Source organism: Salvelinus namaycush, chromosome 11 (assembly GCF_016432855.1).
Source record: "Salvelinus namaycush isolate Seneca chromosome 11, SaNama_1.0, whole genome shotgun sequence".
Taxonomy (NCBI): domain Eukaryota; kingdom Metazoa; phylum Chordata; class Actinopteri; order Salmoniformes; family Salmonidae; genus Salvelinus; species Salvelinus namaycush.
The window spans coordinates 11,978,404-11,992,596 of NC_052317.1; the positions used below are offsets into that span (position 1 = coordinate 11,978,404).

The 14,193-nt window shown below is 43.3% G+C and overlaps 2 protein-coding genes across 2 annotated transcripts; one reads left to right on the top strand and one right to left on the bottom strand.

The window, feature by feature from the left end:
• Positions 1-772: 772 nt before the first annotated feature.
• LOC120056281 (serine/threonine-protein kinase pim-3-like) lies at positions 773-3,521 on the top strand. The gene is made up of 7 exons (XM_039004528.1): positions 773-854; positions 1,679-1,773; positions 1,933-1,983; positions 2,282-2,503; positions 2,663-2,819; positions 3,034-3,210; positions 3,415-3,521. Exons 1-7 carry the CDS (start codon positions 773-775, stop codon positions 3,519-3,521), a joined length of 891 nt encoding a protein of 296 aa, XP_038860456.1.
• A 286-nt stretch (positions 3,522-3,807) lies between these two features.
• Positions 3,808-11,591, bottom strand: LOC120055516 (actin-related protein 2/3 complex subunit 5-like). The gene is made up of 4 exons (XM_039003381.1): positions 11,343-11,591; positions 10,739-10,811; positions 10,334-10,510; positions 3,808-4,729 (listed from the first exon to the last, which is right to left on the bottom strand). Exons 1-4 carry the CDS (start codon positions 11,480-11,482, stop codon positions 4,667-4,669), a joined length of 453 nt encoding a protein of 150 aa, XP_038859309.1. The 5' UTR covers positions 11,483-11,591; the 3' UTR covers positions 3,808-4,666.
• Between the last annotated feature and the right edge of the window lie 2,602 nt (positions 11,592-14,193).

A 14,193-nucleotide genomic window follows, 5' to 3' on the forward strand; every position in this document is an offset into this window, starting at 1 on the left:
GCGTAGGGGTCTCAGGAGACCTCTCTCCATGGCCAGAGACTCACTGAAAGTGCTGAGGAGGGGGAGAGAGGGGAGAGGGAAGCGTGGGACTCCGGCTTGCCCCTACCCACCAGGAGCCTCTGAGCCAACAGAGAGGAGAGACTCTCCCCAGCCACAGCGCAGGAGAATGGATGCCAACTCTGTGAGGAGGCGCAGGCCTCCACTAATCGCCTCTAGAGATGGGATGAAATGCTCTCCCCGTAAGAGGCTGGAGGCCGACTCTGTGGGGAGGTGCAGAAGAAGGAGAAACTCTCCCCAAGGCAGGAGGTTAGCCAAACCTATCAGGAGACGCAGGTCCCAGATCGAGAGGTACCAATCTCCTGGGAGCTGCAGAGAGAGGGAGGGAGAGAGTGATGAGAGTAAGGAAGAAGAGGAAGGAAGCAGCAGCAGCTCCGGCTCTGCCAGTGAGAGTGAGACATCTGGAGAGAGTGAAGGAGAAAGACAGGAGAGAGAAAGTAGAAGAGCGACGAAGCAAGCTGCTTGTCTGTTTGAAGCAATATCAGGGCTGAGGGTCAGGGAGAGTCACTCCCAGGAGACAGAGAGTGAGGAGGAACAACAACAACAAGCATTCCCTTATTTGTTGAGAGTAAGGACCAACAGAACACCCAACCATTTACCAAGAGAGAACGCTAGAGGCCGAGCCAGACCCAAACCAAAACCAAGTAGGAGCGAACCCACCAACAAGGACTCTCCCGGTCCATCCCGAGCCAAGAACCCATGCATGAGGCCCAACATGATCAAACTGAAGTCCAGAGAGAGAGTCAAAGCCAAGGACCTGGGGGAGGGATCGCTCCTGAGCCGACGCAGAAGTCGAAGTGAGACATGCAGCAGAAGTCCTTCTCAGAGTGAGACAGTAGGAAGACAGGTCACTCCAGCCTTAACGTACACTTATAGACTCAGGCCCAGAGCCCCAGCTCCACATAGGCAGGCTGAGCTTGAGAGAGAAGCTGCTGCCATTAGAGAGAGAGGGAGGAAGAGAAAAGAGGAAACCCTGAGAGGACAGAACGAAGTCAAGGAGGAAGAGGAAGACGAGGAGGAAAATGAGAGCGCAGTTCTTTCCTGCTCGGGACTGAAGGGAGGGAGAGGAGGGTTGGTGAACAATAGTAAGGGACTAAACCTGAGATGGCGTGATGATAACACCAAACGGAAGAGAAGAAAGAGGGCCAGAGAGGAGGAGGAGAGCAGTGAGGAGTTGGTGGAGAGGGTGTGGTCCAGGGAGGGCTGGAAGAGGAATAAGAACAATAGAAACACTAGTCCAGAGATACCCATCGTTGTTCACTATCTAACCCGACTAAGGAGAGGCCAGTTGAAGAACCCACTACACAACTATAGAGGATCATCCTCTTCTTCTTCATCCTCAGACTCTAGTATCTTTAATCTTGGACCCAACCCCAGTAAGACCAGACTACACGTAGTATCATTTCAGCAGACGAATTAGCCTGGTCCCAGATGTGTTAGTGCTGTCTTGCCATGGGCCTGACAATGACCACAGGAGCTGGCAAGACAGCACAAAGACATCTGGGACCAGGCTAAAGAAGAACTAGTATTTGGATATGACATGAATCAGTATCTAATCTTGAGTTTGTTATTTCTAATCTTTGATGATTTGGGCTCTCTCTCATGCGTAACTTTGTTGCAGGTAGCTTTGAGGCTCTCTTCACACTGGGGAGCATGCTGGGTAAAGGAGGATGTGGGGCGGTCTACGCCGCCATGCGCAAAAGTGACGGCCAACAGGTGAAGCTTTTAACAGTTGGTTATAGAATTCTAATTTTGGTCGTAGTAAGTTAACGGATAGGAGTAAACATTAGAATTTTCATCTATCAATATTCACATAACGCAAGAAGTGAAAGCACACTACTATATGAATATATCGTGTTGCTTTTTCCCCCCCAGGTGGCCATAAAGTATGTGAACAGAGGAATGGCCGAGCCATACGTAAAGCTTGTAAGTAGCCTGTTTTAGTTGACGCAATTGCAAGTACCGTAAGTCTAAGAAGACAAGAACGCTCCTACTGGGGTTTGGTCTCGGTTTGGCTCGGGCCTCTTGCGTTCTCCGTTGGTAAACGGTTGGTTGGGGGTTCTGTCGGTCCTTACTCTCAATAAATGGAACGCTTGTTGTTGTTGTTCCTCACTCGCCTTCTCACCTGTGGAGAACACCTCATCTAATGGCAACCCCCCTCTCAACCTTTGCACCCCATTTCTCCCCCTCACCTCTCCAACTTCCCCACCCCTCTCACCTCCAGCCCGGAGAGAGGAGTGCCTTGCCCCTGGAGGTGGCCCTGATGCAGATCGTCTCACGGCCCCCGTCCTGCTGCTACGTGCTGGGCCTGCTGGATTGGTTCGAGGAGGCCGAGCGTTTCATCCTGGTGCTGGAGAGACCCTATCCCTGCATGGACCTGTTTGATTTCATCGAGGAGCTGGGAGGCCGGGTGGACGAGTGTCTGGCCAGGATCATCATGATACAGGTGATGGGTCTAGACCTTTGTGTCGCAGTTGGTAAAAGCGTGGCGCTAGAAACGCTAAGGTTGTGTGTTCATTTCCCACAGGGATCACATACACAAATATCTCTAGTCACACTTTACTTAACCACTGTTTGTTAAGAGGCATATATTATGTTATTACAGGTGGTACTGGCTGTTCGGCATTGCCGCGACCGAGGGGTCCTGCACCGAGACGTCAAGGCCGAGAACCTACTGGTGCAGACGGACAACCTGCGGGTTAAGCTCATTGACTTTGGCTGTGGAGACCTTCTGAGAGAATCCTCCTACAGAGACTACTCAGGTAGGACAAAACAGGAGAATGGCTGGTCAGGGTTATTATGTTCAGTAGGCACGAAATGCAACTGAGGGACACGGGGAGGTACTATCTAAACTTGTCCAATAAGAAGCGCTCATTACTGTTTTAAAACATTTTGTCAGTGTGCCCTAATGTACATGACCAGTGGTAAAGATTTTATTTTATTTTTTATTCTAATGTTTCCCCCCTTCCTCCTCAGGCACAGAGGAGTACTGTCCTCCAGAGTGGGTGCTGAGCGGTGTGTACCAGGGCCGCCACGCCACCATCTGGTCACTGGGGGTACTGCTCTACGGCCTGGTGTGTGGCCGTCTGCCCTTCAACAAGGAGGCTGATATCATTGCTGGCCGCCTGCGCTTCAAAAAGGGCCTGACTAAAGGTGAGCGGGAGGGAGGGTGAGCTGGAGGGAGGCAAGAGCAATAGACCATTTAAAAGAGAAAATAAGAGTTTGTGTTGGTAAACGTGGGTATGTATTTGGATGTGGTTATGGATACATAAAATGGTGCTCAATGACAAAAAAATATATAAAAGAGAGACCCAAAGGCAAACTCACCATCCTATCATTTTTTTCTTTATGGTACAGAGTGTAAGGCGTTGATCAACTGCTGTCTGCAGCAGGACCCCACCAAGAGGCCTGTTCTAGAGCAGATCCTCCTTCATGACTGGATGGCAGACGGACCGGTGATCTAGGACGAACTTCATGAGACTGGGTGATCTACCACCTGGGTCAGTTGTGGCGGCTCGCAGGTTACCATGACAACAACGATCAGGGAAGAAATGCAAAATGAACCTTTGCAAGATACCAGTATATGAATAAAGAGAAGAAAGCAATCAAAACACACTGAGTGGCATGTCAGGTTTTTTTCTGGCAGTTTTTTCATAGACATTTTCCATTGTCTTGTTTTTTCATAGAGAAACTTTCGTATTTGAAATTTAAGAAATGTGAAAATTTCAGAACAAAAAACCTACAAAAAAATAGTAAGATGTTTGTTTATTAAATCCAGAAATGTCCTATACAGCATATATATAAAAAATGAATATTTCAATAAGGCATTTGGTCATTTGATTCAGAATGTTTACACTTGTTCGAAAGGAACATGATATTCCCTCAATAACTCTACCAAGACATTCGGATATTTTTCTATACTTGTAAATAGGTTACAGAAAAGAAGAGGCCCTCTGAGACATGTGTCCAGGAACATGTGATAACATCACTCCATCACTACATTCCAGGACTTGTTCCGAGCTTGGTCCTAGATCTGTTAGTGCTGAATATTATTAATGCCCAGTGGAGTTGGCTATAGATGACAAACAGATCTGGGACCAGGTTAACTTGTTCCAGCATAATCACACACAAACTGGTCTCTGCATTAGAGGGAATGAAAGCTTACTTTACTGTGCCATCCTACCCACCATGACGATAGCACAATATTAACTTCGAAAATGACATGTCATCCTTATGACGTTACGATGATGTAAATCTTACAATATAAGTATTCCTCTTCTTTGACAACAACAAAACATTTGACAAACGTTGGATTCCGATCGAATATCGTGAAGCGTTTTAGGACTACGAAGGGGCCATTTGAGACAGGTTGTCCGATGTCTGCGAGCTTCCTTCAAGCGTAGAGAAAACCAGTTCTGGGCCCACATTCATAAAGCGTCTCAGAGTGTCCATGTATTCTTATTCATTATGATCTAAAAAGGCTAAACTGATCCTAGATCAGTACTCCTACTTTGAGACGCTTTATGAATACACGCCCTGGGGTTTCCAGTGCCAGCACATCCCCTGAGTGAGTGGTCCCAGCGGCAATCAGTCAGGTCCAGTACAAGCCCTACACAGTTTTCCTGGCTGTGAGCACTCTCACGATGGAGCCCACTCCTCCAGCAGAGAGAGCCTAGAACACATACAGAAAGACACACACACCGTATGAATACAGTGAATGCAAATAACAGCATTATATTAGCAGCTTGAGGCACCCATTGGAAATTTAGATTTTGATTCAATGTTATTCCTCCCTCCTGCTAATCAAATAGCCTGTGTGTTTCTCTGGTCAGCTTTTGTGTCTCTGCCAACAGTCTCAAAAAACGTGTTGTAGGCTACCGTTTTTGTAGGCACTTGCTCTCTGGACCGTTAATGAAGTCAGTGAGATGTGCGACATGCCCAGTCGCTGCTGCGTGTGTAGGCGTCGCATGTTTTGATATGAATAACATGGTTTCGTGGCCTATCTATTTAAAAACAGAAGCCTACAATATAATGACTATAGTGATGCATAATTGCAATGCAATTCCCCCCATCTGCAAATAAAAAATGTGTTCATCTGTTCAGGTTTTTGGTCTCTGGATATAGAAAAAACCTCCTTCATTTCTTTGAGACCAATGTGTTTATTTATTTTGTCCGGGGGGCATTACAGGTACAATATTTAAATTAATATCAATTCATATTCCTGCCATAGGCCTATTTCCCTTGGGACCATGGCACTTCTATTTACGACTAAATATTTTGATAGGCATTTTTACATTTACATCATTTAGCAGACGCTCTTATCAAAGTGCCTACATCTTCATACTTTTCTCTCGTACTGGTCCCCTGTGGGAATCGAACCTACAAGCGCCATGCTCTACCAACTGAGCCACACAGGACCCATGAGCCTACCAACTGCACCTACCATGAACCCATCTTATCCATATCTATTTTTAAAAAACACAGTAGGCCTGTAGGTTAGGGATGGTCCTGCATGTCCGTTAGCGCAAGACTCACATCAAAACTGGGAGAGTAAATCCCCCCCCTCTCCCGTGTAGGCTGACTAATCTACCAGCTCACGTTTGTTGCTTATGTTTTAGGCCTAGTGCTTGTTTGACTCATTATGTACCTTGCTCCAATTGAAGGCGTTACTTGAAAGGATTTGAAGCTTAGTTTAAGAGTTGGGGAAAACAGGGCAGAGGGTCATGAGATCTGCTGACTGCTGTTGAAGATTTGACGCGCAGGCCCGCCATAGACTATAAGCGCAGCAGCGCAGTTGATAGGATGCTGTACCTTGGATACTGCGGATCGCTGGCTGCATAGTAATATTACACGCATGATTGCCATGGTAAATTTGGAATGTTCAGTCAATTAGCATTTGTATTTCTTAGGGATCCCCATGGCAGCAGCTACTCTTCCTGGGGTCTGGCAAAATTAAGGCAGTTATACAATACAGAATTCACAACACACTAAGTGTGTGCCCTCAGGCCCATACTCCACTACCACATATCTACAACACAAAATCCATGTGTACGTGTTTATTCCATGTTTGTTTATCCCATGTGTAACTCTGTGTTGTTGTTTGTGTCGCACTGCTTTGCTTTATCTTGGCCAGGTCGGAGTTGTAAATGAGAACTTGTTCTCAACTAGCCTACCTGGTTAAATAAAGATGAAATAAAAATAAATAAAAAATAGTGCATATGTTATTGTGTGTGTGTATGCATGTGTCTGTGCCTATGTTTGTGTTTCTTCACAGTCTCCGCTGTTCCATAAGGTGTATTTTTATCTGCTTTTTAAATCTGATTCTACTGCTTGCATCAGTTACCTGATGTGGAATAGAGTTCCATGTTGTCATGGCTCTATGCAGTACTGTGCGCCTCCCATAGTCTGTTCTGGACTTGGGGACTGTGAAGAGACCTCTGGTGGCATGTCTTGTGGGGTATGCATTGGTGTCCGAGCTGTGTGCTAGTATTCTAAAAACAGACAGCTCGGTACCTTCAGCTTGTCAACACCTCTTACAAAAACAAGTAATGAGGAAGTCAGTCTCTCTTCCACTTTGAGCCATGAGAGATTGACATGCATGTCATTAATGTTAGCTCTCCATGTACTTTTAAGGGCCAGCCGTGCTGCCCTGTCCTGAGCCAACTACAATTTTCAGAGGTCCCTCTTTGTGGCACCCGACCACATGACTGAACAGTAGTCCAGGTGCTACAAAACTGGGGCCTGCAGGACCTGCATTGTTGATAGTGTTGTTAAGGCAGAGCAGCGCTTTATTATGGACAGACTGCTCCCCATCTTAGCTACTGTTGTTTCAATATGTTTTGACCATGACCGTTTACAATCCAGGGTTACTCCAAGCAGTTTAGTCACCTCAACTTGCTCAATTTCCACATTATTCATTATGATATGTAGTTGAGGTTTATGGTTTAGTGATTGATTGATTTGTCCCAAATATAATGCTTTTAGTTTTGGAAATATTTAGAACTAACTTATTCCTTGCTACCCATACCGAAACTAACCGCAGCTCTTTGTTAAGTGTTGCAGTCATTTCAGTCGCTGTAGTAGCTGAAGTGTATAGCGTCGAGTCATCCGCATACATAGACATACTGGCCTTACTCAAAGCATGTAGTTAGTGAAGATTGAAAAAAGCAAGTGGCCTAAACAGCTACCCTGGGGAATTCCTGCTTCTACCTGGATTATGTTTGAGAGGCTTCCATTAAAGAACACCCTCTGTGTCCTGTTAGACAAGTAACTCTTATCCACATTATAGCAGGGGGTGTGAAGCCATAACACATACGTTTTTCCAGCAGCAGACTATGATCGATAATGTCAAAAGCTGCACTGAAGTCTAACAAAACAGCCCCCACAATAATTGTATCATCAATTTCTCTCAGCCAATCATCAGTCATTTGTGTAAGTGCCGTGCTTGTTGCGTGGCCTTCCCTATAAGCACGCTAAAAGTCTGTTGTCATTTTATTTATTATGAAATAGTATTGTATCTAGTCAAACACTATTTTTTCCAGAAGTTTACTTCTAACAAGCTGATTGGTCAGCTATTTGAGCCAGTAAAGGGGGCTTTACTATTCTTGGGTAGTAGAATGAATTTAGCTTCCCTCCAGGCCTGAGGGCACACACTCTCTAGTAGTCTGAAATTGAATATGTGGCAATATCGTCCGCAATTAACATCAGTAATTTTCCATCCAGATTGTCAGACCCCGGTGGCTTGTCATTGTTGATAGACAACAATCATTTTGTCACCTCTTCCAAACTGACTTTACGGAATTAAAAAGTACAATTCTTGTCTTTCATAATTTGGTCAGATATACTTGGATGTGTAGTGTCAGCATTTGTTGCTGGTATGTCATCACTAAGTTTATCTTGCCAATGAAAAAGTCATTAAATAAGATGGCAATATCAGTGGGTTTTGTGATAAATGAGCCATCTGACTCAATGAATGATGGAGCCGAGTTGGCTTTTTCCCCAAAATGTCATTTAAGGTGCTCCAAAGCTTTTTACTATCATTCTTTATATCATTTATTTATGTTTCATAGTATAGTTTATTTTTATTTGTATTCAGCTTTGTCACGTGATTTCTTAATTTGCAGTACGTTTGCCAATCAGTTGGGCTGCCAAACTTATTTGCCATACCTTTTGCCTCATCCCACTAAACCATACAATATTCAATTCCTCATCTATCCAAGGGGATTTAACAGTTTTTACAGTCATTTTCTTAATGGGTCCTTATTATTAACTGGAATAAGTAGTTTCATAAATGCATCAAGTGCAGCATCTGGTTGCTCCTCATTACACACCACAGACCATCAAATATTCTTTACATCATCAACATATGAATCACTACAAAACGTCTTGTATGACCTCTTATACACTATATTAGGCCCAGCCTTTGGAACTGTTGTTTTCCTAGATATGGCTATTATATTGTGATCACTACATCCTATGGATTTGGATACTGCTTTAAAGCAAATTTCTGCAGCATTAGAAAATATGTGATCAATACATGTTGAAGATTTCATTCCTGTGCTGTTTGTAAATACCCTGGCAGGTTGACTGATAACCTGAACCAGTTTACAAGCACTGGTTACAGTTTGAAGTTTTTTTCTTGAGTGGGCAACTTGATGAGAGCCAGTAAATATTTTAAATCACACAGAAATGATACTTCTCTGTTGATATCACATACAGTATCAAGCATTTCACACATATTATCCAGACACTGACTGTTAGCACTTGGTGGTCTATAGCAGCTTCCCACAAGAATATAGTTGAAGTCAGAAGTTTACATACACTAAGTTGACTGTGCCTTTAAACAGCTTGGAAAATTCCAGAAAATGATGTCATGACTTTAGAAGCTTCTGACTACTTTACATCATTTGAGTCAATGGGAGGGGTACCTTCAAACCTCTTTGCTTGACATCATGGGAAAATCAAAAGAAATCAGCCAAGACCTCAGAAAGACAATTGTAGACCTCCACAAGTCTGGTTCATCCTTGGGAGCAATTTCCAAACGCCTGAAGGTACCACGTTCATCTGTACAAACAATAGTACGCAAGTATAAACACCATGGGACCACGCAGATACCATACCACTCAGGAAGGAGACGCGTTCTGTCTCCTAGAGATGAACGTACTTTGGTGTGAAAAGTGCAAATCAATCCTAGAACAGCAGCAAAGGACCTTGTGAAGATGCTGGAGGAAACAGGTACAAAAGTATCTATATCCACAGTAAAACGAGTCCAATATTGACATAACCTGAAAGGCCGCTCAGCAAGGAAGAAGCCCCTGCTCCAAAACAGCCATAAAAAAGACAGACTACGGTTTGCAACTGCACATGGGGACAAATATCGTACTTTTTGGAAAATTCCCTCTGGTCTGATGAAACAAAAATAGAACTGTTTAGCCATAATGACCATCGATATGTTTGGAGGAAAAAGGGGGAGGCTTGCAAGCCGAAGAACACCATCCCAACCGCGAAGCACGGGGGTGACAGCATCATGTTGTGGGGGTGCTTTTCTGCAGGAGGGACTGGTGCACTTCACAAAATAGATGGCATAATGAGGAAGGACAATTATGTGGATATATTGAAGCAACATCTCAAGACATCAGTCAGGAAGTTAAAGCTTGGTCGCAAATGTGTCTTCAATGGACAATGACCCCAAGCATACTTCCAGAGTTGTGGAAAAATGGTTTAAGGACAACCAAGTTAAGGTATTGGAGTGGCCATCACAAAGCCCTGACCTCAATCCTATAGAAAATGTGTGGGCAGAACTGAAAAAGCATGTGCGAGCAAGGATGCCTGCAAACCTGACTCAGTTTCACGAGCTCTGTCAGGAGGAATGGGCCAAAATTCACCCAACTTATTGTGGGAAGCTTGTGGAAGGCTACCCGACACGTTTTACCCAAGATAAACAATTTAAAGGCAATGCGATCAAATACTAATTGAATGTATGTAAACTTCTGACCCACTGGGAATGTGATGAAAGAAATAAAAGCTGAAATAAATAATTCTCTCTACTATTATTCTGACATTTCACATTCTTAAAATAAAGTGGTGATCCTAACTGACCTAAGACAGGGAATTTTTACTAGGATTAAATGTCAGGAATTGTGAAAAACTGAGTTTAAATGTATTTGGCTAAGGTGTATGTAAACTTCCGACTTCAACTGTATCATCGGTCAGGCTTTAGCATGCCCACACACCTTGTAAGTGCTTCCAGCCATACACCAATAAGGATAAGTCTTACCTTTTCGTGCCACAGCAGCAGTGTAGCACTGCTGTTTTCAGAAGGCTTCTCAAAACCCTTGTAGATGTACTTCATGAGCAGGTCAACTCCGTTCTTATCCAGAGACTGAACAGCCTTCTCAATGTCACTACTCTTGAAGGCGCTCAGCACTTTAAGCACCAGGGCCTCAGCACGATCCTATAACACACACACAAACATTTTAGTATCTTCTGCTAAGGAAGTACACACTTTCACATGCCTCGACTCTGTATGCTGTCATGATGTGTGAACCACAGACTATACAGTTCAGTTTTGAGGAGATGGAAGCTCAAAGTGTATTTTGAGGAACACAGAGGCAAGTTGTGTTTCACATGGGGCCGTTATTAATGCTCAAAACGGATCTATTGTGTTGTAATGAAGGCTCACCTTAACATTTTGGTTTTTGGTGTTGATTGGGGGATTCTTCAGCACAGCCTGCAGAGCTTCCATCAGGTTGCCTGTGCATCACAGTGTTAAGGAAAACAGACAGAGACAACACAGTTTAACACTGATGAGACGGTCATGGTCAGCTTGATTCACCTCTTCAAATCATGTTGCTTTTATGTTTCAGAAACTCAATGACTAACTGACTGGTGGAATCCACTTCTTACCCCCCAATTTGTCAGAACCTGCTTTGAAACAAATTACTGTCTTCAGGTAACTAACAAAATATGAGGCCTACCACCACCACTAAACTTCTACTGAATAAAACACCACATCTGACTGCACAACGTGTATTGTATTTTCTCCTCATATATATATATATATATATATATATATATATATATATATAAATAAAAGAAAAAAAGAGCACCACGCCCTGGCTTGAAGTGACACGCGCAAAAGCATATACTTGATTCTGCAACATCATACCACGACTTGCCAGATGGTCTGTGCATTGCAACATTTTGGAGAAAATCTGTATCGGCTTCACGCCACTTTATCAAATGTAACTGTGCACTTAGTAAATCAAATCAATGTAAAAGGATATTGTCTGATGAGCGAATCCACTTCAGCTTCATCTGGACCGACCTGACTCTCTCCATTATCCTCATCATCCACAAATTTGTTCTCGTCATACTCGTCAACGTCCACCTTCCTGAATTGGTTCGAATCAGTATTTTTCGACATTTTGACGATATGTTTTGTTGTTTAAAGAAGAATACTGCAATCTGTCTGTGATCCTTTTACAGTAAAATAATTCCTGGGTTAATTTCCTGTCTCGCACTGACAGCTTTACTTCCGCATAGAGGGCGCTCTCTATTGGTTGATGTATGATTTGTATAGTTGGAGCAGTACTCATAAATAACAGTAGATGGTGGTAGAGGTCAAGAAAACACTATCTCTCTGCCTAAGTGAAAAGCTAGGCTGAAACGCCTGCATTTTGGAGCTGCCTTACTCAAGAAAGAAAAAAAGAGACCATGTTTGTATGCGGCTTTTTAAAATGTTTTACTTTGTATGCAAACTGATATTTGACACGTATTAATGCCAAAATAGCAGGCAAAACAGGCAACGAAAAAAAAAAATATATATATATACACTGCTCAAAAAAATAAAGGGAACACTTAAACAACACAATGTAACTCCAAGTCAATCACACTTCTGTGAAATCAAACTGTCCACTTAGGAAGCAACACTGATTGACAATAAATTTCACATGCTGTTGTGCAAATGGAATAGACAAAAGGTGGAAATTATAGGCAATTAGCAAGACACCCCCAATAAAGGAGTGGTTCTGCAGGTGGTGACCACAGACCACTTCTCAGTTCCTATGCTTCCTGGCTGATGTTTTGGTCACTTTTGAATGCTGGCGGTGCTCTCACTCTAGTGGTAGCATGAGACGGAGTCTACAACCCACACAAGTGGCTCAGGTAGTGCAGCTTATCCAGGATGGCACATCAATGCGAGCTGTGGCAAGAAGGTTTGCTGTGTCTGTCAGCGTAGTGTCCAGAGCCTGGAGGCGCTACCAGGAGACAGGCCAGTACATCAGGAGACGTGGAGGAGGCCGTAGGAGGGCAACAACCCAGCAGCAGGTCCGCTACCTCCGCCTTTGTGCAAGGAGGAGCACTGCCAGAGCCCTGCAAAATGACCTCCAGCAGGCCACAAATGTGCAAGGGTGGCTACTTTGAAGAATCTCAAATTTAAAATATATTTAGATTTAACACATTTTTGGTTACTACATGATTCCATGTGTATTATTTCATGGTTTTGATGTCTTCACTATTATTCTACAATGTAGAAAATAGTACAAAATTAAGAAAAACCCTTGAGGAGGTGTGAGTAGGTGTGTCCAAACTTTTGACTGGTACTGTATATATATATATTTTTTGCTAAACAGGTGACGGGTTGCCACTGGTGTGTACCAATAAAGCGTTATGAATGCGTTTAGACAGGCAGCCCACTTCTGATCTTTTTTTCCCTAATTGGTTTTATGACCAGTCACATAAGATGTTTTCACAGCAGCTCTTTTTCAGAGCTGATCTGAATGGTCAAAAGACCAATTGTAACGAACGTCGTCGGGAGAAGGAGAAGAGGACCAAGGTGCAGCGTGGTAAGTGTTCATTATTTTAATTAAACAACTGAACACTGAACAAAACAACAAAAAATGACAAAAGAACAGTTCTGTAAGGTGACGACACACACTAAACAGAAAATAACTACCCACAAACACATTTGGGAACAGGCTACCTAAGTATGGTTCTCAATCAGAGACAACGCTAGACAGCTGCCTCTGATTGGGAACCATACCAGGCCAAACACATAGAAATACAAAACAAGGACAACATAGAACACCAGACATAGAATGCCCACCCAAACTCACGCCCGGACCAACCAAAATAGAGACATAAAAAGGATCTCTAAGGTCAGGGCGTGACACCAATTAGTGAAAAAAAGATCAGAAATTAGCTGCCCGTCTGAACGCAGCCTATGAGCCACAGAAATTATTATTATTATTGAAGTTGCATAGTGACCATTTGAGAATAATAATAAACAAGGTATCGTTGTATATGAGACAAAATCCACGTGAATAATTTCGGGGCGGCAGGTAGCCTAGTGGTTAGAGCTTTAGGCCAGTAACCGAAAGGTTGCTAGATTGAATCTCTGAGCTGACAATGTAAAAATCAGATGTTCTGCCTTTGAACAAGGCAGTTAACCCACTGTTCCTAGGCTGTCATTGTAAGTAAGAAGTTGTTCTTAACTGACTTTTCTAGATAAGTAAAGGTTAAATAATAAAAAAAATATGCTGTGTCAGATCCAATGTATTGAGTGTACTGTGTGTCTAAGGTTAGATTTGACTGTGCTTTGTTTCAGTTTCATAGCCATTGGTAGGGTTACTGAAATTGGTGGGTACTTTTATTTGTCCTGTTACACACTTGTACAATGGGATATGTTTTTTGCATATCCCAACTCCCCCTGAGACACCCGCGGAGAGTGGCTTCACAGACAGGGTCACCATTTTGCAGCACCCCTGGAGCAATTGGAGTTAAGTGCCTTGCTCAACTGCATAGCAACAGATTTTCAACTTTGTCGGCTCTAGAATTCGAACCAGCAGCATTTTGGTTACTGGCCTAACGCTCTAACCCCGAAACTATGGTGGGAGACAGAAGAGGGAACTTCCTTCTCAATTATAGGTGAGGAATGACAAAATTCCCAGGTAGCCTATTGAAACGCATTACTTAAATGAGGAATGACGAAATTCCCAGGTAGCCTATTGAAACACATTGCTTAAATGAGGAATGACGAAATTCCCAGGTAGCCTATCAAAACGCATTGCTTAGGAATGACGAAATTCCCAAGAAGCCTATTGAAACGCATTGCTTAAATGAGGAATGACGAAATTC

Coding starts and splice junctions, on each gene's coding strand:
- LOC120056281 (XM_039004528.1), top strand. CDS start 773: ATGATCAAACTGAAGTCCAGAGAGAGAGTCAAAGCCAAGGACCTGGGG. Junction 1,774..1,932: donor GCAAAAGTGACGGCCAACAG/GTGAAGCTTTTA, acceptor TTTCCCCCCCAG/GTGGCCATAAAGTATGTGAA. Junction 1,984..2,281: donor CCGAGCCATACGTAAAGCTT/GTAAGTAGCCTG, acceptor TCTCACCTCCAG/CCCGGAGAGAGGAGTGCCTT.
- LOC120055516 (XM_039003381.1), bottom strand. CDS start 11,482: ATGTCGAAAAATACTGATTCGAACCAATTCAGGAAGGTGGACGTTGAC. Junction 10,812..11,342: donor GTGGATTCGCTCATCAGACA/ATATCCTTTTAC, acceptor ACTGTGATGCAC/AGGCAACCTGATGGAAGCTC. Junction 4,730..10,333: donor TGCTGCTGTGGCACGAAAAG/GTAAGACTTATC, acceptor TATGTGTTCTAG/GCTCTCTCTGCTGGAGGAGT.